At 39.7% G+C, this 25,576-nt stretch overlaps 3 protein-coding genes across 7 annotated transcripts; 2 read left to right on the top strand and 1 right to left on the bottom strand.

The window, feature by feature from the left end:
* The first annotated feature begins 560 nt into the window (after nucleotides 1-560).
* LOC122529697 (putative uncharacterized protein BRD3OS) lies at nucleotides 561-16,934 on the top strand. Of its 4 annotated transcripts, none has more exons than XM_043656070.1 (3): nucleotides 561-616; nucleotides 16,310-16,458; nucleotides 16,673-16,934. In XM_043656070.1, the coding sequence occupies exons 2-3, from the start codon at nucleotides 16,363-16,365 to the stop codon at nucleotides 16,871-16,873; spliced, it is 297 nt and encodes a 98-aa protein (XP_043512005.1). In that variant the 5' UTR covers nucleotides 561-616; nucleotides 16,310-16,362; the 3' UTR covers nucleotides 16,874-16,934. The 4 variants fall into 4 exon arrangements, with proteins under 4 accessions (XP_043512005.1, XP_043512003.1, XP_043512002.1 ...); XM_043656068.1 differs by lacking the exon at nucleotides 561-616 and adding an exon at nucleotides 14,934-15,052; XM_043656067.1 differs by lacking the exon at nucleotides 561-616 and adding an exon at nucleotides 14,934-15,056.
* LOC122529694 lies at nucleotides 4,491-12,722 on the top strand. Its single transcript, XM_043656062.1, has one exon. It carries the CDS (start codon nucleotides 5,124-5,126, stop codon nucleotides 7,986-7,988), a length of 2,865 nt encoding a protein of 954 aa, XP_043511997.1. The 5' UTR covers nucleotides 4,491-5,123; the 3' UTR covers nucleotides 7,989-12,722.
* Nucleotides 15,815-18,593, bottom strand: LOC122529696 (autophagy protein 5). Of its 2 annotated transcripts, XM_043656066.1 has the most exons (5): nucleotides 18,291-18,593; nucleotides 18,017-18,222; nucleotides 17,619-17,944; nucleotides 17,411-17,560; nucleotides 15,815-15,830 (listed from the first exon to the last, which is right to left on the bottom strand). In XM_043656066.1, the coding sequence occupies exons 1-4, from the start codon at nucleotides 18,444-18,446 to the stop codon at nucleotides 17,454-17,456; spliced, it is 795 nt and encodes a 264-aa protein (XP_043512001.1). In that variant the 5' UTR covers nucleotides 18,447-18,593; the 3' UTR covers nucleotides 15,815-15,830; nucleotides 17,411-17,453. The 2 variants fall into 2 exon arrangements, with proteins under 2 accessions (XP_043512001.1, XP_043512000.1); XM_043656065.1 differs by lacking the exon at nucleotides 15,815-15,830 and having other exon boundaries at nucleotides 17,056-17,560; nucleotides 18,291-18,592.
* Between the last annotated feature and the right edge of the window lie 6,983 nt (nucleotides 18,594-25,576).

The following is a 25,576-nucleotide window of genomic DNA, read 5'->3' as shown; positions in this document are numbered from 1 at the left end:
CTCGAAGACAGCGGTTATCGAAATGATAAATATTTTCAGTCGCTCGTTGAAAGAGATTTCGTAATACCAATGAAACGATTGAATTAGTTGAACAGCGGCAAATATCATTGGCCGCATTTAGCTTCATACAATCTAAAACAGTTAATTAAAAATGCATCTGAAAATATTAAATAACATGAATCGTTTGAAACCGTTTAGTTTGATTAAAAACAAAAAGTTCTAGTATACATTAATATGCGAACGCGAGCAAGTAAATTAAATCAATAAATCGGAAGAACGAAGAAAAGAAATTCAATGAAAAATTGGGTCGAAAGTAGCATTCGAATGTCGATAAAACGAATAACGGATAATACGTGGCTTTTTAATCCTTTAATTTTTTATTGCTCAGTCGATAAAGTGAATCGCGATACGGTAACCATTGAGGTCGGAGGTTACCACCCGTAACGATCCTGTGTTAGAATTCAAGGTTTTCATGGAAACCAAGTATGAAAGATGCTAGTAATCGTTCCGATTGTCGGTCATCCGCATTGTCGTTGTCTTTCACCGTTGTACACCAACAGCAAACGTATGGCAACCTCGTCAACCTCGATACGCCTTCGTCGATGATAAGATAAAGGTTAGCATGTGTACGTTCCTCATGGAGTAGCAACCGTGGGCGTTGTTATATTTCACTTTGCTCGTGTGCACTTCGATCTTTGCGTCGCATTCGCACCCGATAAAGTTTCTTCTTTTTACTTACATGTTCCTTTTGTTCTTTTATTCCATTCCTCTTTGTCTTGGTGATAACATGAAAGAAAGCGAACGGATTGTGCAACGACTCGAAGAGTGTCGATGAAACGAAAGTTTCATTCTGCGAGGTTAGCTTCGAATTCATACAGGTATGCACACAGATATGCACGAGTAGGCGCCATCGTGCGACCGCCCACGGAAAAAGTATATTTCTGCATTCGTATGTGGGCAAATGAACGATGCAACCAACTATGACGTTTTACCGATGTACATATACGTATCGATAATCAGGATGATTTTATCTGTAGAGGAAGATGATACGATGAATTTATATTTCATTTTCACGAATTGTTCAAAATTTAAAGTCTATTGAAAATTCATTGGAGCATACAAGTTCTTATAAATACGCAGTTTACAATTCATCTGTATGCGATTAGATTTGAGATAGGCATGTACGTGCTTACACATACGCACACAGAGGATAACGTGTGTATGCAATGCAAATATTAACACGCAGCAATAGAACTATATGCGCTGTTGCACGTGTGGCGCTCTCCCAGTTAGCATGTACGTAAATACACTCGGGCTTGCAATTTTAGCAAGTGCCGCTCTTCGTTCTGGAACAAAAAAGAAACCTAAATACGTATTATCCTATATTATCTATCACGTGTCGTGATATACGGTATGTGGACTTTTTTTCACAATTTCAATTATACAGACGAATAAAGATATGATTAGTTGAATAAAAAATCGAGGCTTGCTCGAGATATATACATATACATACATACTGGATAGTGGCCAATAACAGAAAAACTTGAACACTTTTAGACTAGCCTCAGACAAAATTTGATCAATCGTTTGATCAAAATAAATATCATAGGCGGCTACCTGTCTCGCGTTTGCTAGATCCACGTAACGTAGACAAGGATAACGGAAAGAACTGTCTAGTGCATTTTTTGCAAGAAATTGCGACCGCTACGCCCTTTTCTTTCACGCTCGCATTCTCACGTGTTTCTTGCCGCACAAATAAGGTAGGTAAGGGCTACATGAGTAGTGTGGTACACGGAATTCAAAGGTGAGGTGTCGCAAGTCGAAGCAATGGTAAATAGAAGCATTTTGTCTCGCTTGCTCTTACTCTCGATCCAGCGATTCTATCCTTTGACTGTCGCACGCAAGCACGTACATATATGCACGTGTACGCACACGTGTACGAATGCCTGAAAAGAGAGCAAAGAGAGCAAAGGCTACGGAGCCGAAGTAAACGAACATGGTGGAGCAAGAGGGAAAGAGAATAGTCGGTGTACATCATTTGGGCGCCGAGAAGTCTGGCGCGACCAGGCTAAGCCAGGCCAGGCCAGAGGCGCGTCTCTGGTTACGCGACCATTTGGGGCGCCAAGCGTGGAATGCCGAGAGATGAGAGGAGTGGGGCGAAGGGCAAATAGAAGGGAAAACCATAGGAAGGCAAGAGAGAGAAAGAGAGAGAGAGAGAGAGAAGGAGAAAGACAGAAGAAGGCCCCAAAGGGATTAGTGGAAACGAAGGTAGACGTTCGAGCATCGTCGTCGAGTGTCGAGCTTTGAATCGGAGAATCGCATAGGATGGCGTTGAGTAAGAAGAGAGAGAGAGAGAGAGAGAGAGAGAGAGAGAGAGAGAGAGGGGAGAATCAACGAAGGGGCCCCTTGCAGGCTACATTCCAGCGGGGCGCGAGTTTTCAAATATGGCTACCCATGGCGTGAATGTAGGTCCACGACCGATCGTACAACACGCACACACGTTCGATTTTACGAACTACAAGATCTCCTCTTCCCTTCTCTCTGCTATTCTCGTTCTTCTCTGTTTCGCCTTCATAATCTGTTCGGTACGATTCCCTCTCATAACGTGCTCCTTCCCCCCTAATGTCTGCTCCGTCACACGCTTATACAGACACTAACCCACAGAAATCCCCCTTGCCTCTTTACACCATCGGGTTGTTGGTTTCCTCTTTCCCCTCGCAGCAACCCGGACGGCCCAGCCGACCGAGCTGGCGACACCCTGTCTGGCAAGACCGGCCGGCGGACAAAGGAGGGGGAGCCTGGCCGCTGCGTTGCCACGTCCTCGGACTTCGAGCTGCACCTACCTTCGGTCCCAAGGACAAATCCGATGAACGTGCCAGCCGTCGTGGCGTACTTAGGCGACTGCCGGTCTGCTACTGCTATGCCTCTTACCGATATTATTCCCAACGATCGTTCTTACTCTCGCTTCTCCTCGACAGACAGAGAGAGCTCGGTCGTTCGAATGCAAAAATTCGAGTAACAAAGCAGAATGACGTAGCATTCAATAAAAAAAAGGAAAGGAAATGCAATCTTTTGTTTTCAACGACTAGTATAAAATACCAAAAAGATGAGACGCTCGCAAAACTATGCGAAGGTCAATAGGCACGTTCCGATGTTAGCGATTGTCACGTGTGCATACATATTTAGGAGCGACTCGGAATCGGAATCGGAATGATCAACGGAGCAAGAATAACCAGGCAGATTCTTAGAAATGTAGTCGGGTGTTCCTTCGTGGAACGACAAGAGAATTGGTTGGGTCTCTCAGTTCTGCTGGTGGTACGAATCGTGGAAATTTACGAGGCCTCGGTTTGTTTCTTCTCTGCGAGATCCGTCTCGCTCACTCTTGTTTCTCCAAAGTATATACTAACACGCGGCTTGCGTCATTGCTCGCAGGTCTCTGCTGCGGCCTACGTGCAACTCAGCGACATGGCAACCGCGCTTAAAGCTAAACATATTAACTGTCGGCTCACGCCACAAAAACAACATGATCTCATTCCGCTACGTATATGCAAGAAACTACGTATATGCGATCCGCATGCACACTTTGAAATCTCATTCAGAGATAACCGAGAGGTGAATAGGAAAGGACATTCCAACGCCAAAAATAAAAACGCAACGAAAACTATGAATACCTAACCATCGTTCGGTAATGACTTGAATGTTCGTAATAATCAACGAGGAATAATACAGATCGTATTACCCCACCAAGCTATAATAGAAACGACTCCTCAACCCTAACGAGACTACCACTACCAGCATAGTTGACACGGCCTCGGACACTTTTCCTGGAAGGCAAAATCCCCTTGCCTCACCGGCCTTTCCCCTCATTCGACGCCAATAAAACTTCCTAGACGATGGTTGCCGTGTTGGCGCATGGTACAGCAAACTTTCAAGAATTGTACCGTACACGACGTCTGACGTAGGTCTTCAACGATTTAACCTAGATAACACGCCTAATCTCAGCTGCGCGAGAAAATAATCGTAGCTCAACTCGAATCGAGACGCGTGCCTCATATTCTTTCGATGCTCGAAATTCGTTTCGGTCGCAGTTCACCGATATAGAAAGAAAATTCTGTGTAGCATATGCTGCGTGGCGCAGCGATTGCCGAGAAAAGGCACGGTCGAGTCGCGAGAGGGGAAAGGCGAGCAAAAATCACGGCTCCATGCTGGCTAGCGCGGGCAGAGTTGGTGAGCCAGCGAGCGAGCGAACGGCGAGAGGAAGGCAAGCAGGCAAGCGGTCGGACGAGCACGGCAGACAACATGGCGCCGAGAATGTCGTCGTCACGCTGGCGTGACGTTTCCCGCGCGCGTCATTAACGGAAGTGAGCACACAAAATGGCGGAGTTTTACGGCGCTGAGGTGTGAAAGGGGCGGGGGAGGGGGAGAAGAGAGAAAGAGAGAGAGGAAGGCGAGAGGGTGTAACGGGGGGCAAGGGCGGGTGGGGCGCCTACGGGTGCGGGCAGTCAGGCAGGATGACGAGAGAGCAGTAGAAAGAGAGAAGTTGGTGGAGGTTAGGTCGGTGGCGCAAAGAAAGAAGAATGACTGGTGGCCAGCGGCGACGGTGGACTAGCGCCTGTGCTACTCGAGTGGGATGCCGGGACGTCGGGGGAAGCCTACTGAATAGTGAGAGAAAAGGACGAAGAATCAATCGTTCGTAGGGAGGAGAAAGAAAGAACGATAGTACGCTCGACGCGGGAGTGGGGGAAGCACGGTGAGAGACCGAGAGTGCGGCAACGTGAAGGGGAACGACGCGGCAAGGGACAAAAGAGTGAGAGAGCGAGCTTGAAACGTTAGAGGGGAAGGGAAAGATCGTTTCAGTGGGAAGCAGCCGCAGTCGTCGCTGGTGGTGGGGATGAAAATTAGTTACGGCATCTACCAAGACCTAAAAGGAACTCTGTGCGCGGCGCGGCCAGGCCACTTCGTGCAATGTTACGCGTTAAGGTACCCCCGTGCGTCGTTGGCAGTGCCCGGTTTCGAAGCTCATCGTCGTCGTCATCGTCATCGTCGTTCTCGTTTCTGTGTTCGACGTGACGGTCAATCGTCACGCTACGAAAGAGTTCCGTGCGTTAAATACAACAGGCGTTATGGCTCACGGCGAGGTGCTTGGTGAGGGAAATACAGCAGTGAAAATGGTGCATCAGAAACAGCAGCAACAGCAGCAACAGAACTCGAGGAAATCGGTCGGTGTGATGGGTAGCAGACGAATATTCGCGCCGGCCTTCAAGCTCAAGGTTCTCGATTCGTACAGAAACGACATCGACTGTCGTGGAAATCAGCGAGCCACCGCGAGGAAGTACGGGATTCATCGACGTCAGATACAAAAGTGGTTACAGTGCGAGGATAATTTGAGAAACAGTTGTGCCGAGACTGGGAATACCAACAGCGGAGTGATCTCGACAACGGTGATTTCTCCCGTGGGTGTTTCCAAGCCGGACGGTACCGTGACGGAAGCCACGACGGGGCCTGCCGTGACTCCAGCAGCGCCGGCCTTGAACCTCAGCCTCGCCAGACTGCACGGCGACGAGCTGGCTACACAGCAAGGGCCCCCACCTCTTCTTTCTCATCCTCCTCATGGTGGTTCACCCCCTTCGCTCCAATATTCGTCGCAATCTGGAACGGTTGCGGCGCCGGTTTTGTCCGTTCGTCTCGGTTATCAAGAATATTCCGCCGGCAATTCGGAGCAACGTCACTCTCGTCGAGAAACGGAAGATCATCGAGTACAGGTAACGATGGACGTTCGTGGTTACTCGGAGACACGCGCGGACGAAGAATCCACGTACTACGTTTTAAATTCTGACGGGCAACGAGAAGGCGAGAACTTTATCGACGGTCGCAACGAGACAAAAGTATATCAGACTCTGACAGCGTATCGAGCTCCTCTTCATCAGGAACATCACCGATACACTGGTAACGAGAGTAACGAAATCGCGGTCACGACGTCGTCGTTACTTCGACATCGTTCATCGACGCCGAATAATACTCATCGTCATCAAAACCATCGATCTCAACAAAATTACGGAGATGTTGATTCGTCTTCTTCGATGGATGGAAAATCATCGTCATTGTCGTTGTCGTCGTTGTCATCGTCGTCATCGTCGTCGTCGTCGTCGTCGTCGTCCTCTTCCTCATCACCATCGTACGGATCGCTGCTAGCGCCGTCCATGATAAAGACGGAACGAGCGAGCCCAGACTCGGCGGCGACGTCAGGGCCGTGTGAATCGATGAATTCTCCCGGCGTCTTAAGGGTCCCACTCTCGCCGGTTTCGTATACAGCAAACGGCACCGGTACCAACTCTAGCTCCAGCTCCACCTTTACCACGTCCGTTCACTTCGACACCTCACAGACTTCCACAAGTCCGTGTTCGCACGTGCATGTGCACGAGCACGAGCACGCACACGCGTCACCAACCTGGGATTCCGAGAAACCGATCCCGCACCATCAATCGCAGCAACACCAGAGTGAATCGAAGAAAACGACGACTACCACGACTCATATTCACGAAGAAAAGGCAACGGAAGACGTTGCCGAAGAACCAGAAATCGGTAGTAGGGCGACGATTAAGAAAGAGATTCAATTGGAGAATATTTCACCGCCGATCGTCGATTATCAATTACCACTTGCTGCTACCTCAACGCTTGCCGATTCCTGTCCGGTAAGTCCCGTACACGATCGAGAAGGATATTCTTTGCCCTCGAGCCCTCGAGGCGCGGCCAGCTCTGGTAGATCCAGCATCAGTTGCTCCGATAGCGAAATGGATCCTCTTGACTGTTCTTCCGGCAGCCACAATTCGTCCAACGACCTCGCTCGTCGACGATCTTTCTCTCTTCGATTCAAATTGGACGTTCTGGACGCTTTTCATCGAGACGTCGGCGTAGCGGGCAATCAACGCGCGACCGCCAGGAAATTTGGCATAAACCGGCGTCAAGTACAGAAATGGTTGGGGCAGGAAACGGAGCTGCGAGGCGAGATTGCCCTTCGTGGAAATTCCAGACAACGGCTCGGCCCTATCCAGGATGCCGCTTCCGGTGACTCACCGGTGGATCTGAGCACGTCGAACTACGTTTCGAAATTATCGCAAGATCGAATCGAAGTTGAGTACGAGCAATCGCCACCGCCTCTTTACTGTTGCGACGTTGGTTCCTCCCCCTCGCAACATCTTCCGTACTACCAGCATCCAGCCGCTGGCTCTTCCGAGAGCGAGCCCGCCGTTTCTTGCAATCTCGCCTGTTGCATGGACGGCCACGCCGTAACACCAGTCGTATCGTGCTACCAAGAAACTTCCTTAAGAGGATCTTGCTACTCCGACTCGCAGACCAGGCTGTACTGTTATTCTCCCCGGGAGTACTCCGAGACCACCTTGGTATTCGAACACTCGGAGGAATTGTCCTCGCCTTTCAAGAGACAGCACTGCACGCTCTCTTGCTGCTACGAAACTCTTCCGTCACCGAAGAGGCTCTGCTTGGAAGCTGACGACTCGATCAGGATAAATTCCAATCAAGAAGTGCCTCCCCAGGAAATGCCACTCTGTCTGGTGAAACCGAAAAGGCTCATCGATACCTCCCCGTCAAGAACGGAACCGGTAACGAGCACCGTGCCGACACCACCGGCATCTACTGTACCTGCTCCTTCGGATCCAACGTTGAAGGACGCCATTCTATTTAAACCGTATTTGGACAATCCCGTGAGCAAACCTAACAAAGAGAACACGATTCAAAGAGGCTTGTCGCCAGTCAGTAATCAGAATGTCATCGTTAACAACAACAACAACAACAACAACAATAACTGCCAAAATATCTGTAATTTGAACGAAGGTAGGAGCCACGACTACGCTCTCGAACTGAGCTTAAGATTACCAGTATCCTGGAGGACTCACCCGAGTCTGTACACCGAGTTTCCACAAATCAGGAGTGCGTTCGTTAGATATCCAGCAAGTCCTCATTATACTTAATTGGTAAAATCACGTCTAATTCTCGATTACGCGAAACAGGAGCGACCGGTTACTTTATTTTTTTTTTGGTAATGTCGATTCATTCGTAAATTAGTCCCAAGGAATCGATATCTCAAACAAGGCAGTTTTTCGAGAAACCGATATTGAATCAAATGTCGTCGGTGATACTTCAGAAATCGGTAAAATGAAACTGTAATTAATATTTTATCAACATCAAAGGCGTTGAGATTGATTCCTAGGTTGTCGTCGAACGGCAAATATCCCCTGAAAAGGATTTACCGAGGCAGGATCGATCGGTACGTGATCTACGACACGTCGCGATGCCACGTAAGCGTTTATCATTTTTCTCGATCGTCGGTGTAACGTCATACGTCGCGATAAAGTCTTAATCGACCATTGGATGAATCGGGATGTGGAAGAAGATTATACAGTCTCTTCTAACTTCTTTGGATTTGGACTTTTCCTCTTGCTATCCTTCACAAAGTTTTCTCATTCCTCCTTCTTCCGCCCCCACTTCATGATAAAAATTCACCGTAAAGTGATACACACACGGGAAAGTTTTTTCCGCGTCGGTTTTTATCGTCGAGATTAGCTCGTTCGACGGCTATCGGCTAGGCCGTTTAGAGGTCGAGTGTATTCGCTATAATTACGGAATTATGTCAGTCTGAGCATGATATCGATCACGAGGAAAACTCGGTAGCGTGGTTTCTCGCGCGACGCTTTGCCGGTTGCGTAACACAATGCGACGGCACCGCCTTTATTTTGCTGTAAATTACTTTCGTAGGAAACACGATCGTAATGAGTAACGCGAGAAACAGTTACCGATTTTTCTTCTTCGATCGATATCCCGATACCGGACTTTTCCATAAATCGACGTCGCTCCTCTCGTTCTCGCGTCCAGTCTAGAATTGATCTCTAGATATCGTTTAATTGCTCAAACAATTTCTTCCATGTGCGTCGTGCACGATGCGCAAGTATTATGACAGGGTTTTGTCTCCATTTTTCCTCTCTTTTTTTCTGTGGAACTCTCTCCCCCCTCTCGACCAGTCACGTGATTTTTTATTCCCTTTGGCATCTCGTATTTCGATTAAATTTCCTGTAAATAACTGCGGCGAAATTGCCGATTGTGTTGTTACGTCCTTGCCGATTCGAAGGATTTTTAAATATGCGAAATCGACATTTTCCCTGTACGTATAACTGTCAGATTCACTTGGTCTTTTAGATATTTGCAAAAAAGACTGTCGGTGCTACAATAAATTCTGTTCGTAATCACGCGTTCATAGCAGCGTATGCGTCAGCATTGTTTGTCGATCGCCTTATGGCGGGCGGCCGGATAACAAAATATGAACCAATCTAAACCCACTTCTTATCTTTTGTTTATATAAATCCAATATATATCACCGACGTTAATTCGAATTAATCGATATTTTATTATTCGCAACCAGCACTGACACAAACGCAATCATGGATGCATAATTATTAGCAAAATTCAGATTTTTTGTATCTCTTTTAAATAAGTTCAGACATATATAGAACAAAGGTGTGTAGAAAATGTTGATCCATATTCAAAATTCATCGAAGTCAGAGAGGACATAACTGGCAAATTGACCAATAAATGTAAATACACCATTGTGGGAGGATCGAGCTGAATAAATTCGAATTTCCAAGGTGTTGTGCGCGTTTATTAAGATGAATTTGGCCCGATTGTCTCGCCTTGTGTCGCCATTCGTGGATATTTTTGTATCGAGTTTGCGAACCCGAGAAGGAAGGAAAGGGACGAAACGTCGAAGAAAGATGAGGATTTGACGAGAATTTCGTTACACACGCTAGCCTTCGAGGCCACCATCCGTGCCTTTCTTCTTGTTGATCCTAGAACAAACGCGTAATCCAATTTCGAACAAACTTACAATGTAGATTTAATCGTATATCAGAGCTATATTTTGTATAAATTTGTACGTTGATTCTGAAATCGGCGAGAATAAAAAGGGAATTTCAACATATCGAAACTATCGGACTTGGAGTATGTACTGTCAACGAACGAAATAGCAATGAAAGTATTTGACGTTGCTTTTTTAAAGTTATTTCAAAATTTCGAAATATCTATAATGCAGCAAAGTTACTTTAAGTATGTTTATTGCTATTTCATTTGTTGTATGTTCTCCAAGTTCGGTGTGAGACTGATCGTAAGGAGAGACTTTCAAAAAGGACACATAAGAACGCTCCGTAAAAATCCGCGTGCCTTACACTGTATAACATAGAAATTAAAATCACAGAGGGACTCAAAGCTGTTTCAGCATCGATTTAGAAGTACGTTCGCGATCATAATTTAGGATGCCGCACGGGAGGAATTATCTTAATTATTCTTATAAATTATTCCAGACGTTTAATATCGTTTCTGATGTTCGTTCTCCGACCAGCTTATTTCGATTCCCGAATGTCGAAAACGTGTCAATTTTTATCGTGTAAACAATCGTCGAGTCTATCGCGATGAAGAAAGTTTATGAATCAGCGGTCGGTCACTAAGGAAAAAGAAGCTCGGAAGCCTCGTTCCGTTTTCTGCGTCTAATAATCGATCATTATCTATTGGAGTCGATTGGAACGAGATACAATTCGCGCGAAGCGTGTGCCACGATCGGCGAAAATAGAGTACGGTCCACCGTGAAAGTTTCCCTCGGATAGGAAACCAAAAATAGCGTTCCACGAACGTTCTGCGATCCGGCGATTGAGCACGTCGCAGCAAAGAAGGGCAATTTTGTAAATTACCATCGCAGACAGAGCAGTTACGTCAATGTTTCAATATTCAGGCTCAATCGAGCTCGTTCCAAGCGCGTCTAATCTCACGCGTTGCGACAGCCGCGTGCATTATCGACCAGTGAAAATGCACTTGCACTGTTCGTGGATCGCAGCACGCACAGCTCGACGATATTTACCTGAACGCGTAGCAAAAACTACATCACTCTAGTTTTCTACTCTTGTTTCCCATCGAGATTTATCGAAATTCATCTTTCTGGACGAGCAATCGACCTCGAGAATCGAAGATTTGCCAAGGTGGGAGAGGAAACGGTATTATTAACCTTGTCCGCGTTCATCGATAGGGTCAAGGTGGCAATGTACAATAAAATGTAGCGTAATCTTAAGCCATAATGAATTATATAATGCCATAACAACGTTTTACATAATAAACGTAGCGTCGAACCGACTGACGAAAGAGCGGGAGAGAGAGAGAGAGAGACAGAGTGAGCGCGTTCGTACATGCTCGATAGCGCGAAAAATAAATGCGTGCGTGAGATTGCGTGAGTGTCGGCGCGCGTTTCGAACGTGCGCACGCGTATGTTTCGTATGCACAGCCCACAAGAGTCTATTAAACGAAGCATAAAGCATTGTATAAGCAATATTTTTTAAGTGCATCAAACTGTGTGAACGGAAAGCGAAGAGGGGGAGGAGGGGCAGGGGGAGAGGAGCAAGGGGACACGAAGGAGAATGAACGGTTGGTTCGAAATGGTAGGGAGGAAAGCTCCGTAGGCGAGCCCCCGCGTTTCAAACCTACGTGTAGGCAAACCACACATACACACATACACACACACACTTGTATCGTACATATGTAAAAAAATTTATATTATAATGTTAAACGATAGAGACAAAACGAGATATATATATATATATAAATATGTATATGTATACATAATTATTATATTTTATTACAAAGTTGTATGTAATGTACAATCAAAGCGCCTGAAAACTCGCCCGGTGCCTTCGAGAGATCGCTCGTGCCTTACAGCTTCGCTAGCGCGAGAAGGAATCAAGAACCAAAGTGTCTCGCGTCCTTAGAACGAGCCACGTGAAGGAAGCGTTCCCGTGTGTGGCTCCTGGCAAGGATACGTTCAGCAGAAAGAGAACACTGGTGACTTGTCCAAACGTGTAATAATATCAGTATTCAAATTTATTTGTTTATTTATTGATCGCTAATTTAATTGCGTCAAACGAAACCAGCCTTTCTCTTCTTGTCTGCTTTTTTTCTTAATCAAATCGATCAAGATAATAAACTATTCTTTTCTTCATTTCTTTTTCCATCTGATATGTAATATTTTCAGTCCGTCCACTGTACATCTCCAGTCATTCTGATTGATTATCATTGAAGTTGCATTCAAATATCATAAATCATCCAAATGATAAATGAGAAATTGCGTCAGTCGAACGTGAACTCGTTCTGAGGGTTGATCGAGAGCTAGAAATCAACAAATCGGGTTCCCTCGTCGAGAGAGGCAGCTCAAAGTGTGATAATCGTAGAATCGCCGATATCTATGGGGCTTATCTATTTTTTTTTCTCTCTTTTGTACAACTGAGATTCGTCGGCGAGTAGCGTTAAACAACGGCGAAAGTAACGATACTCCGTATATAATCTGTCCGCGTTTTTCTCAATTTGTCGGCAAAATTTGACCGATTATCAACCATATCCGTTATTGTGATTCATCGAGAATAACGTGAGATAGCGTGAGAGGAAGAGACTGAATTTATTCGGAGAGAAAGAGAGAGAGAGAGAGAGAGCGAGAGATAGAGAGAGAATGATTGAAACCGATCCTAATGTACGGTGAGACAGGCATCATCAATTTGTCGTTTATCGTCTTTTTGTATCCTCGAGAAAATAAAAATCATTATATAAAAAATTGTATTATATACACACGCGTAGATTATGAAAATTTGAGAGAAAATATAAGAGATTATTTTAAAAGAAATCTCCGCATTTATTATTCCCATTCTGGAGTAATTATAACATCCTTTTCTTTTAACATTTACTGCACAATATATGCATATTCCATTCATTATCAAAAATACTACTGGACGATTTTCTTTTATTTTTGAAGTTTCAAACAAAGATTACCCGATGAAAACATACTTGATTATATGGAATTTCTCAGAGACGCTTACATGCATGACAGACTGAACGTCATGAGTAAACCGGATAACTGGTAATTTGAAGAAAATTGATAGAATCGAACAAAGATACATGGATTTGCAACTTGACTTTGAGACAGCGATATAGTTTCTGATCTGATTTTATTACATTATTTATTGCACAATTGTATGGAAGTAAAGATTATTATAATTAGAAATAACAGATAATTTCAACATTTTGATAAGTATCAAATAATTTATGCACATTAAAGAATATATTTTAAGTAGCTTAATGTTCTAATTAAAAGCTCGTAAAAAAAAAAAATGTAAATCATTATCACTCATTATTGTTCAAACAAGTATGTTTTTCTTTTCTTTCTTAGCGAAGATGATAATCTTATCTAATGACACGTTTTATACGCCAAAGAAACTCGTGAATCGCAATGTTTTATTTCGTTACATTAAATTCAACTTACAATATATAATTACGACACGAACTTGCAATATATTAATGTCACTTGTTTAGAAATTTTCTCATTATTCATTCTGAAATACTAGCGTTACGCGTGCATATTTATGATTAAGATGCATATTTCTCCTATACTTTTAAATAATTTCTCCTATACTTTTAAATAATTCTTCATTTAAACAAGAACTGAAGTCATCGAAGATAAGGATGAAGTCAATTTTATGATTCGTGCACTCAAAGTCACATCGAATGCACACTCATATAACGATGTGATCTACAATCAATGCAACCGATGCATTGTTTCCGTTATCACGGTTGATTGGTAGTATCCGAGGATCGACGATCGGACACGTACTTGCTAAACTTTCTAGGCACGCAGCACACGCCTGCCTGCACGCCATGCAATTGCTGTTCATTGACTGTGCACTTGTGTCGACAAATGACGTAAAGAATCTTTAATGTTCCTAATTCCTTTTTTTTTTTTTTTTTTAATTGCTAAACGCAATTTTCTCATTCTCCTAACTTGACTAAAGTTTTTACATTACAACGACTTATCTGGAATCCCCATTAATAAACGATAATTTGAAGAAGCAAAATGAATTGCAGTTGCTTTGAACTTATCTAGAGACTGTAGGCAGAGAAGTGTAACACGAGCAAGCTGGACGTGCGTTTGATGACGCAATACGTATTTCCAGAGTATATACATAATTAAATTGGATTAGTTTGGTTCGATGTGTGTTGGATTCTACTTAATCGCAACAGTTTATTTAAAGTTGTGCACATTGTTCCGAAAAGTCCCAGTTCTCGACCGACGTGAAATTTTTGAGAGAAGAGAGGAGAGGGAGGAAGAACTTCAAATACTAAATTTTATCTTTGGATATTTATTAGTTTCGAAAGTATTAATAAAAAAAACTTCCAGTACAATTGCATTTTGTATACACAGACATTGCAAATACAACTGTTCCCGTTGTGATAGTCTTCATCGGTGAATTTCTGATAAGATCAGACACAGAATCAGTATTTATAGGGTGTCTCGCCTAAACTCGATTATCTATAATAACATCGTGGAAAAAGATTATAATGCAAACCTAACCGTAATTCTTGGTACCCGGAAACGAAGTTTAATTATACTCATTGTAAATACTGATTGTAGATACTGAGCTGATGTCGCTATATGTCATTGGCTATTTGACAGCAAACTATGCAGCAAACAGTAATTAACAATGTCTGTATAATCAGAATTCAATAAGTATTGTACCAGAAATATTTGACATGAATATTATAAAAATATTTTTTATGAATATCTCGATAATTAATAAATGTTCGAAATTAAAATTTTACATTTTAGGTTCTTCCACTCGATTCTCTTAAACTTTCATGTCGACCGGAAACTAGTGTCAGAATTATAGCCAAAATTATAATATATCAAATAATGTTGACCAAAAAAGTTAAATTTGTTTGCAAATTTATGAAAAACTTAACATCAATCGTATCAAATATAGAGAATTTCATTATCGACAGTGGCAATACAGTTGCTCTGATTTATCGATACTTCTTCGATATCAGTATTTCTTCGAAAGATTATCAAATATCTTATCATTTTCATATTGCAGGCCATATTCTTTCGGTACGTAATTAATTCAGAGTCAATTGATGTAATTGGAGTTGCAAATTGGAAGAAAATGAAAACCACGATAACTCTGTAAGTTATATTCATTCTAGTCGATTCAATTTCAACTGTATTAAAGAATAAACGATATTTATCGAAAGTTCTCTATATTAAATCGCAATTCGTTTTTATTGAGGCCACCGCGTGCGCGCAAAGCAGACCTTGAATCAAAGTATGACTGATGCAACGTTTCAATCAACGCCAATAAATGTCACCGACTGGTGCAATGCAATTAGGAAGACTACAGTTACATATGCAAACCAAAATTCATATCAATGTTACATCTGTACTTCGATATATACTCCCAAATTGATCTCCTTGAATTAAAATTACAGTTATGCCAAGCTAATTTCTCTTCAGAATGTTGCGAGACTGCATAGCGTTGCATCTTTTGCTAAATCATTTCGTATTCAAAGGTAATAAACCACTGTCTACAATGCTAAAAAGTTTACAACAGGATTCCGCGCGTCTGGCGTCCTCAACCGGAAATTCGAAAGGGATACCAAAAAGTTTCTGGCTTCGTTCCAATAGACATGTCTTCTCTGTTTGCAAGTTAAAGATCAGCAGCGTGGCGACAATGTCTCAAGTTTCGTTGATTATTCTTACCGTGTACTTCTTGTCCGTCCGCCGGTACTGCATCAGACAGTGAATTTCCAGCAATCTTAAAAACCAGTTTGGACCGTATTTTATCAACCATCTTTCATTCAACAAAGTTGTTCGAAAAAGCTGGACATTCCATATTAGCGGTATACAGATTGCATGTTCTTAAATTTGATTAGAATTGTAGTAGAGTTATCTGTCAAGGCAAATGCTAAAAAAAGAAACGATAATACTACAACATTGCAATCATTATCATTTTGATTAAACAATAATTTAATGTCGAAGAAGAAAGAGAAACAACAAAGTCTTTTTCAAGGAAAAACGACATCGCATCATGAATTAAAAAAAAAAAAAAAAAAGAAATGAAAAAGAAAAGAATATTAATATTAATTCTGAAAAGAATGGAAAGACAACGTTTGGTGTGTCGTGAAAGTCCAAACAAAGTTTATTTTTATTCTGTCCTAGATGAAACGTGTGCCTTCTCTCCATCGTTTCTCCTGCTTGTCCTCGTTCTTCTCAGAAAATGTCTTTTTTCTCCATGTTTTATTTCATTCTTTTTTGGAAGACATTCACTCTCAAGATACGAAGAATACGAGTCTTTCTTGATCAATGTTCTTGCTAGTTCATTAAACAAAGAATTTTTTATGGTGATCGATATGATCCTACTTTAATTTATAAATTGTGTTACAGATTTCCTATATTTGAAGTTCATCAAAAAATATTGTAAAGAATATAAATCGTAAATGACGGAGCGCTATGAATCGCCCGAAGTAAAGATCACACTGACCAAAGAAGAGATTCACAAGAGATATCAAGACACAGCTCTGACCATATTTAAGGTAATTATTTATTTACATACACATAAATCTATTATATTGCAATTTCAATTAAATATAGAAATAACATAACATTTTATTAATCTCCTGTTTGAACTTAAGAACATTTTAGATAATATAAATAGATAACATAAATTGTATTATAAGAACACGTTTTATACGGTTATGTATATTATATTGTAATTGTTTTAATGCCTCATAAATCTCTACGTTTCAGGAGCAAGAAAATAAAGAGGAAGCTGTAAATTATTTGACTTTTGGAACGAGTCGCAGAACCATGGAGTACAGCAGCTACGGAAATCATCCTGTTATTGTGCGGAGACCAGCCGGTTCTTTGGTAACGCGTAATAATAGTACCATATCCTCGCAAATATTAAGAATATATCAAAAACCACGAGATAGCTGTGCGATAAATTAATTTATAATTCAACTATGGCTGGTTATGATTGCAAATTAAATAATCATATTTTTATCTTATACTTTGATATCTTCAATATCTTTTTTCCTTCACTCCTTTCTTTTTTTTCCTTTTAAATAATCGATTTCACATAAATATTCACATTATTTTTGTGATATCAAGTAGTAGTTTATATACATAAATGATTCTTTAAATATTTATATAATCATATTTTTACAATATACAATATATCTTCGAATACATTATTGTTGATTGAATTATACTTTGATTGATCTATAATAAACATGGTCCAATATCGACTTGACCTGAGCACAGGTCTACATATTGCAATTCCGACCAAGTTTGCATACGTTCGTGCATTATAACAATATAAGCAGCAGTTGTAATTTTGTATGTTCAAGAAAAATTAGAACATCATTATTAAACGACCTCGTATAAAATAAATATGAAGTATGTAAAAATTAAAAAGATCCATGGTAATCGGATCATAAGTAGAATGCCAATGATATTGGCGAGAGAAAATAACACTAAACTCACGGTTTATGAAATTTTCATTGATGCTCAGTCAATTCGTTGTGGGTTATGTCATAATTAAATGTAAAAAGTTGTCAGGGTAACTCAAATGTTCTGACATCCACTGAAGGGGTGTTTCCAAAGGTGGGGTAATACCATGGGTGAACACTGTAACTATATAAAAAAACAATATGTAGCATACAAAATATTCACAAGTGAAAGAAATATTTACCATTTTCATTATCTGGAAATACTTCATTCAATAAATGCCTCAATGTTTTTCTTTGGCCTTCTTCATTTATAGGTTTTACAAGTTTTTGTACGTACTTGTCTTCACTTGTGTAACATCGAAATGGTATATATTTAAAACCTTCTTCAATATTACTAGCCTCCATAAGTTTGCGATTCACAGACCAGAATTGATCAAACTTGTCATTCAATAAACCAGACCACAATTGATTGTGATCTTTCTTTTGCATACTAGACACAACCTGACCTCTGTGCTTTAATACATCTGCTTCCTTTATACAAGAAAGAAAGTATGCTTCCACTACTTCTCTAAAATTTAAATTCAGTCAAACCAAATATTTTATTAAAAACAAATATCGAATTATATTCTACGATACTCACTTATTTTGACAGTGCATCAATACATTTTCTGGAAACCTATCAAAATGAACGACGATATTCCATGGTAATTCCACGTCATTAGAATAAATATCCAAAAGGACACCAATTGGGTAGTGCCACTTTAGGGGAATACCATTAAATTCTAACCACATCTCATGCTCTTGCTTACTATCACTCTGTATATGTCTTATAAAATGTTTTCGTATCTAATCGAAAAAGAACTTATAAAATGAAAACATGTACATACTGATAATATTTTATTTATATTGTTTACCTTATCTGTGCAGAGTGGAAAATAACTTAACCTAGGTACCATCAGATAAAATGGGTCAGGTCCTTGTAATTCACATATTTCTTCAGAATCAAGCGTGAAACAGACAGGAATTTTACCGTCCCAAATTTCTCTCAATACCTCCCTGTCATTCGCCATTATGCATACAATAATAGATAAGCTTTATTCTATTTCATTTGGACCATTAATAACAATTAAATATCCTGAAATGAAAGGTTATGTTTTTCGTCTGCTACAAAAATTGACATTACATTCAAATATTATCTACAATCATCGATTAAAGACAAGATAGACATGACATAAAATGGAACTTTGTGTCTCAGATTGTGAAATACCAACCTGGAAAAAATCAAAGTGTTTCTTGCGCCCTCTTCAATTTACAACGGCAAATATAAGAATCATATTTAACTTGATCGCAGAGAGTGATTAATTCAAAATTAATTTATTTGTGTACAGGATTATTTTGCAAACAACTTACTTTAAAACTTTATATTAAAATTATATTAAAATTCCTTTTAGTATTAATTATTCTAGGATCGTTGAAGAGATTGTTAAATGACTAAACAATTAATAACTGTTTAATTTTATGTTTATTGAAACCGTTTAATAATATACAAATTAGAAAAATGTTTAAATTTTTCAATATTTATGCAACTAGTAATCTATATTACTTATCGAAATAATGTGATGATATGATATTTTTATAAGCTAATTTATAAATATATATTTTTAAAATATATTTCTTTAACGTAAATGTAAATAACTTAACAAAGTATGCAAGATATCTCAGGGTGATACAATCAAGTAGAAACTGAGTGAAAGGCGTAAAAAAAATGAGTCGAAAAGAAAGAATAAAATTTTTTCGTTAGAAAATCGAATCTGAAAATTTATCAAGCATACTTGAATTTGACACGAGACCATTCTGTGTGATAAAATATAGAATAAAATTGTAGAATAAAATTTTTTCGTTCAAGATGTAATTTTCAAAAAAATAGATTTTAAATATGCTTCGTTGAAAATTGCCTTAATACACGTATACCTATCTCATAAATTTTCAAATTCGATGAAAACAAAGCATCTTACAAACAAGTTTTATTCTATATTCTTTATTTATTTTCGCACCTCCTGTAGAATAGCTTTTTGTTAATCATTCTTTTCTGTCATATCTAGCTAAATTGAAGTATAATATTAATAAACTTTCAAACTCGATTTTGTCGAAGACGAACGTAGAATTATCTTCTGCTCGGTTATACTACCCATCCTAAAACATTCTGTATACTTATGTACTTTGTGTATAAAACTTACACACCTTCAAAAGTACATCTCGAAATTTAAACGGATTAAAAAAATTGGAAGTTCAATTAAAAGAATGCTGTTACAAAAAGTTCACAAACTAATCCTCTGAATTAAATTTTTTCAGAAATGAAAATTTAATTGATTTATAGAGATCATTAAATAATGACTATCGATACAGTGATGTCATCGAGTAATCGATTTACTAGAAATCGAAAGTATGTATATATATATATATATATATATATATATATATATATATATATATATGTATATATTTGTACTTGAAATGCTTTCAATCGTCTTTAAAAGATGGCGCTATAAAAGTTAAAAAAATTTAGTCGATAATTTAGGAATCTATGTACCATTGATTGATAAAGCTGTGACACAAAAATATAATAATTTCATATAATGTAAATATAAATACTTTCCGTACAGATTAAATCATATACTCAATCACCGTACTAATCATGTTCTTATTGAAGATATTCAAAAGATAGAGGATACAATAAAAAAATTAGAGTAATTCTTCTATTTTCTTCTGTTTTATATTCTTTTATGTTGTTGATTTTTTAAGTTTTCGTTCTATTTTCTTCTGTATTATATTCTTTTATGTTGCTGATTTTTTAAGTTTCTGTTTTTAGTAAAGCAAACATTTTTAGTAGACAATTTTAAACTTAAATCATTAGTAACGTAACTAGACGAACTCGAATAGCGATCGTATAAAAGGAAGCGCGATAACACAGGAAATTATCGAAGACACATGGTTATTTCAAATATAAATAAGCAAGGCAGATTTCTTATCAGTTAAGCGATGTTGGAGGAGTGTACGTTATTATCGGTCGAACCTTTGAACTTTGAGAGGGCAGAAAGAAAATTTTCTTTTCATCGTCACCGATATGAGCTTCTATTTCATTCTACTGCTTATAGATAGAAATCGTGTACAGACCAAGATGTCAATTAGTTCAGTCATTAATTCGTAATGCGACTAAATGGCATCAATTTTAACCACCTGTTGTTCATTCTGCACCGAGCATGCTAATATTAATTACCCAAGTGGCACGTACATATTACAATGCGTTTAAAACATTCATTTCAACGACTAATCTCTTAATTGTTTGTTATATAACTTATCGTATTATTTACAAACTTTTACGAACGATTTGCGCATTAAGCACAAACCTTGTTTTCCAAAGTGTAATTCTTCTCCAGAGAATTATTCGAAATTATCTGTATCCAAATATACCTATCGTCTTATCGTTATTTTATCGTATTCAAAGTTGAGCATGCAAGCGCGCATCACAGAAACTTTGAAAGAAACAAATTACCGTCATAAACTGTGTTGATACTCGATTCAGCAAGGAAATTCTGCAACGTGACAAACAAGACATGCACGTTGGTTTATTTACCCGGTGCTAGATTCGCGGTGACTATCGGTCGACAGTTTATCAGTTCACTGTTTTTTCTGCAGGCAGAATGTTTGATCGCGTAGTCCGGTAACAACTAGCGTGTCTCTTTGCGTAGAAATTGCAAATGAGCGAACGGCACGGCATCAATTTCGCGCACAGCTGCACGTAGTGCCGCGTGTGCGTCTGGCTCGTGTCTCCGCCAACAGTCTGACCCGACTCTCTGTCCCGATAAATGAAAGCTTCTGATAAATTCGTCTTATAAACAGCAACTCGAGACCGAGAAACGATCGGGGGTGAAAATTTCATTGTATGAAATAAATACATACTGGGCAATTAATATGTATCATATATCACGTGTGTTCGACAATAGAATTGTCACTGAGATTTCCGTTTCGTTTCTCTTAATTAGACATAATACAATAGCGTTGACGAGGAACTATTTTTACCGTGTTTACAAATGAAACTATCATTAAAAAAAAAGAAGCTGCACACACACACTACTGTAAAAAAAAAAATCGCACAAATTACGTTATCGTTATTAATTGGGTTATCACATTGGTCACTTCACGTGTATTCGACTATCAAAAAACAGAAGACCCACGCAGACGAGTTAATCTGGCTAAGGTCATCGATGGGTTTATTCTCGGCAATAACTTTTGATTGAAAATGAATGTCTCTTGGCGATAAATGCATAAAAAAAAAAAAACGATTTGATGGATCTCGAATCTCCAAGGGGTGAAGGAGCTGCAGTCAATCTACAAAAGTAACATCTTCTTGCTAAGATGAACGCACTGACATATCTTTCGAGAACGATTACTACCAAGGCCGTAGTTTATACCGCGATTAATTAGCAAAAATTCCGAGGGAGATAGATAAAAGACAATTTTTTTTTATTTCTCTTTCCACATTGAAGATTGGCTTCACAGTCACATTAATATCACTTTGACCAATAATCTAAGAAAATTAAGTTCATATAAACCAGAATCGATTACAATTATGACAACCAGATTGTTTATGCGTTTATAAGAAATTTAGAGTTACAAAAGCAAGTGACAAACAATTGTACACACAAACTGTGTAAAATATAATCTTCATAAGATTTCGAGAGTGAAATAAATTTCTACTCCATTTCTTTAGTTATTATAAAAATATGCATAAACATTTAACTAGTAATAAATAATATATATGAATTGGATATATTTCAGTCCTGCGTGAAATTTAATGTTTTTCAATAAAATTATTAAAGACACGATAAGAACTTATATATTGTTGGAAATTGTTTTAAATTTGAATATTTGAATATTTCTTTAGTTATTATAAAAATATAAATATGCATAAACATTTAACTGGCAATAAATAACATATATGAATTGGATATATTTCAGTCCTGCGTGAAATTTAATGTTTTTAATAAAATTATTAAAGAGACGATAAGAACTTATGTATTGTTGGAAATTGTTTTAAATTTGAATATTTGAATATTTCTTTAGTTATTATAAAAATATAAATATGCATAAACATTTAACTGGCAATAAATAACATATATGAATTGGATATATTTCAGTCCTGCGTGAAATTTAATATTTTTAACAAAATTATTAAAGACACGATAAGAACTTATGTATTGCTGGAAATTGTTTTAAATTTGAATATTTGAATTTAAATATTTAAACTTGAATTTCTCAAAGATAGATTTTCCGAGGGAAGAGTGCGAACGATGATGCTTTCAGCTTCAATTTACATTCGATCTGCTTCTGTCTGGTTTTTGCTGTAAAAATGAAGCGACAAGCAAAGGGGAGAACCTATCGGAAGAATAAAAGACATTTCGTCTGCGCTGACACGATCCGCAGTAAAAGCTCGATTTATAAGACAACCTTCGACCTCGGTAAATGGTTCGCAGTTATCTTTACCACGTTGCAACGTCGAAGAATACAATCGTGAATACAAATGGTAAAGTTCTACAGGCATCCAGCAAAATTGCCGTGAAAATTGGAATGAAAAATTGGAAAAAGTATCATTTACCATCGAAAATCTCTGCTCGAAAAGCGATTGATCAATGACGAAGCAAAGAAGCGGTACAAGTGGCAAGGCTTTTAAAAGATCTGTCCGAAGGATTTCTGGTCTGAGCGTGACCGTAATTTTCGACATTCCTGACTCGCAGGCAATCTTTAATTTCCAGAGTCATTGGCCGCACTCACTAAAATCCTTGATTCCACTGATTACGACAGAAATCAGTTACCAGTCTACCGTACGATTACTACCAAACTCTCCATCAATGTCCAATCGAGTATCGCGTTTACAGACAAAACATGTTTTTCAATTTTGACGAAGGAACAAATAGGATCGTTTTGATAGCTATTTTGATAGTTAGAGTCACGCGAGCACGCGCCAAAATGAAGTAGACGCGAGTGCTTGGTGTATGAGCCGGCGCTTCCGGTGTCTCGGTACCGGAACTGCACGCCCGGCCGGCTCGCTGTCGCGACGAGGACGAATCGCTCGCGGCAGAACTCGCCCAAAGTCATTTCACGCCCGGCGGAGCGCGGAAACGGGCGTTTACTCGAGATTTTCGTTCATAAATCAAGCGACGAGCTTTCATGCAGCCCCTCTCTCCGTCGATGGCTCACCGACTCACTCTCACGGGGGGGGGTTGCGCCGCCATTCAATCGCTTAATCGACGTCGCTCTCGTTTATCGAGATCGTTATCGTGGAATTTTGTCTACACACCGGAAACGGAAGGGTTGGAATCACGGCGTAGTTCCGTCGCGTGTCAAAAAAAAAAAAAAAAAAAAATACTACCAAGCGAACAATTTATACTTTCGATAACCTGAGGTTATATTTTCGCGATCGAAAGGAAATATTTGTGCATTGGAAATGTAATTGTGCGTCAAACGACGATAACTGCTGGACCAATGGCTGCGTTTCCGGGAGATAAAAAGGGGCGTCGAGTTTTCCCACTCGGCCGTATTTACGCTTCCCTCCCAGCAGGAAAAGCAACTGCACCGACTACATACCGAGCGAGGAAACTCTCGAAACGCGATATTATTTTGATTTAAAAGAAATCAACAGGTGATCGCCGACAGACGGGTAGCGAGTGTCGAAACCTATAGGCTCTCCTCTACCTGTCTCGGATCATTTTCGATGTTATCCCGCAACATATGCCCGACAAGGAGCAGATGGCAAAAAAGCGTTGAGCAGCAGCGTGTGACACGGGACAGTTTAAAGGGCCGTTGCTGCTCATCGAGCCCAGCCACCAATCACTGCTCTCTTTTGATTTCGGCGACGCTGCACGAACGCATCGGCCGTTGCACTCTAATTATCCGTGGATGCTCCTTTAAACGGAGACTCGCGCATTCACGATGCTTCCGACGCCTCCGGTTAAACGAAGCCAAAGACGAACTCGCATCATCTTCGCATCTCGCCTCCCAAGGGAAGAGAATCTCCCCCGTGGCGAAAAATATTTCTTTATTACTCTTTTTAGCAAAAATTCGAAACCTATAGGCTCTCCTCTGCTGACAAGTGGCATTTGGTCGATTTTGCTCCCCTAGATCTTTCTTGTTACGTTCGGCCGTCAAACAGGATTTTCAGCTGATGAAAACTCGATCTCGCCGGAAGCAGCGAGGATTATTTCACACCTTGCTTCTTCCTTCTTCACGTTCGCTCTTGTTATTATGTTCCTCGTACAATTGCCATCTTTCCGTTGCATCGATCGAGTCGACTATCAAGAGGAAATAAAAAAGGAAAAAAAATAACTGATCGTTTCGGTATCGAGAGATGATTGAAGCGCGTTCGGTTCTAACCGGTCGTATCGTGTCGGCGAACAGCGGTCGATGGACAACAGTCAATGGCTGAAATTCGGGCTCGGCCAGGAAACGAGAGAAAATTTATGATAAGGATAGGAAGATGGAGCGAGCCATTCGAAGAGAAGGATGATGACTCCGTGCCACCTGTACGTACACGAACGTATCGGTATACCGTGTGCGCGACACGCGTGCCCGTACATGCTAGCCCCAGCTGCCATCCATTCCAGCCGCGCGCTCTAGCAAGGAGAAAGGAACGTACAGGTGCGATCGTTAACTCAATTGAATTTTGATAAGTAAAAGTGCGCGGACATATATTTACTGGCATGAGTGAGATAGCTTTATCGACGGGGCCTATTATCGGCCCATTCTATGTCCAATTAATAATCGTTGCCGAGCCCGTAAATAGACGCGTCGGTGGTACGACTTTACTTGTGTCTCTTATTTCCATAAATTCACCAAAAGCCAAATCACATCGCCGATGCTTAATATTCACCTTTCTTTTTTCATTTTTTTTAATGATTGTCAACCCTATTTATATTTAGTTGTAATATGTCACTATTTGTAAGTTGTTGAGAACTTATTTGTACTATTCTCTTTTTATTTTTTTAATAATTGTCAACCTTATTTATATTATTAGTTGTAATATGTTACTATTTGTAAGTTAAGAACTTATTTGTACTATTCTTTTTTCATTTTTTTAATGATTGTCAATCCTATTTATATTATTAGTTGTAATATGTCACTATTTGTAAGTTCTTGAGAATTT

Source organism: Frieseomelitta varia, unplaced genomic scaffold (genome assembly GCF_011392965.1).
Source record: "Frieseomelitta varia isolate USP_RPSP 00005682 unplaced genomic scaffold, Fvar_1.2 scaffold_302, whole genome shotgun sequence".
Taxonomy (NCBI): domain Eukaryota; kingdom Metazoa; phylum Arthropoda; class Insecta; order Hymenoptera; family Apidae; genus Frieseomelitta; species Frieseomelitta varia.
This window is presented reverse-complemented; position numbering and strand designations above follow the sequence as displayed.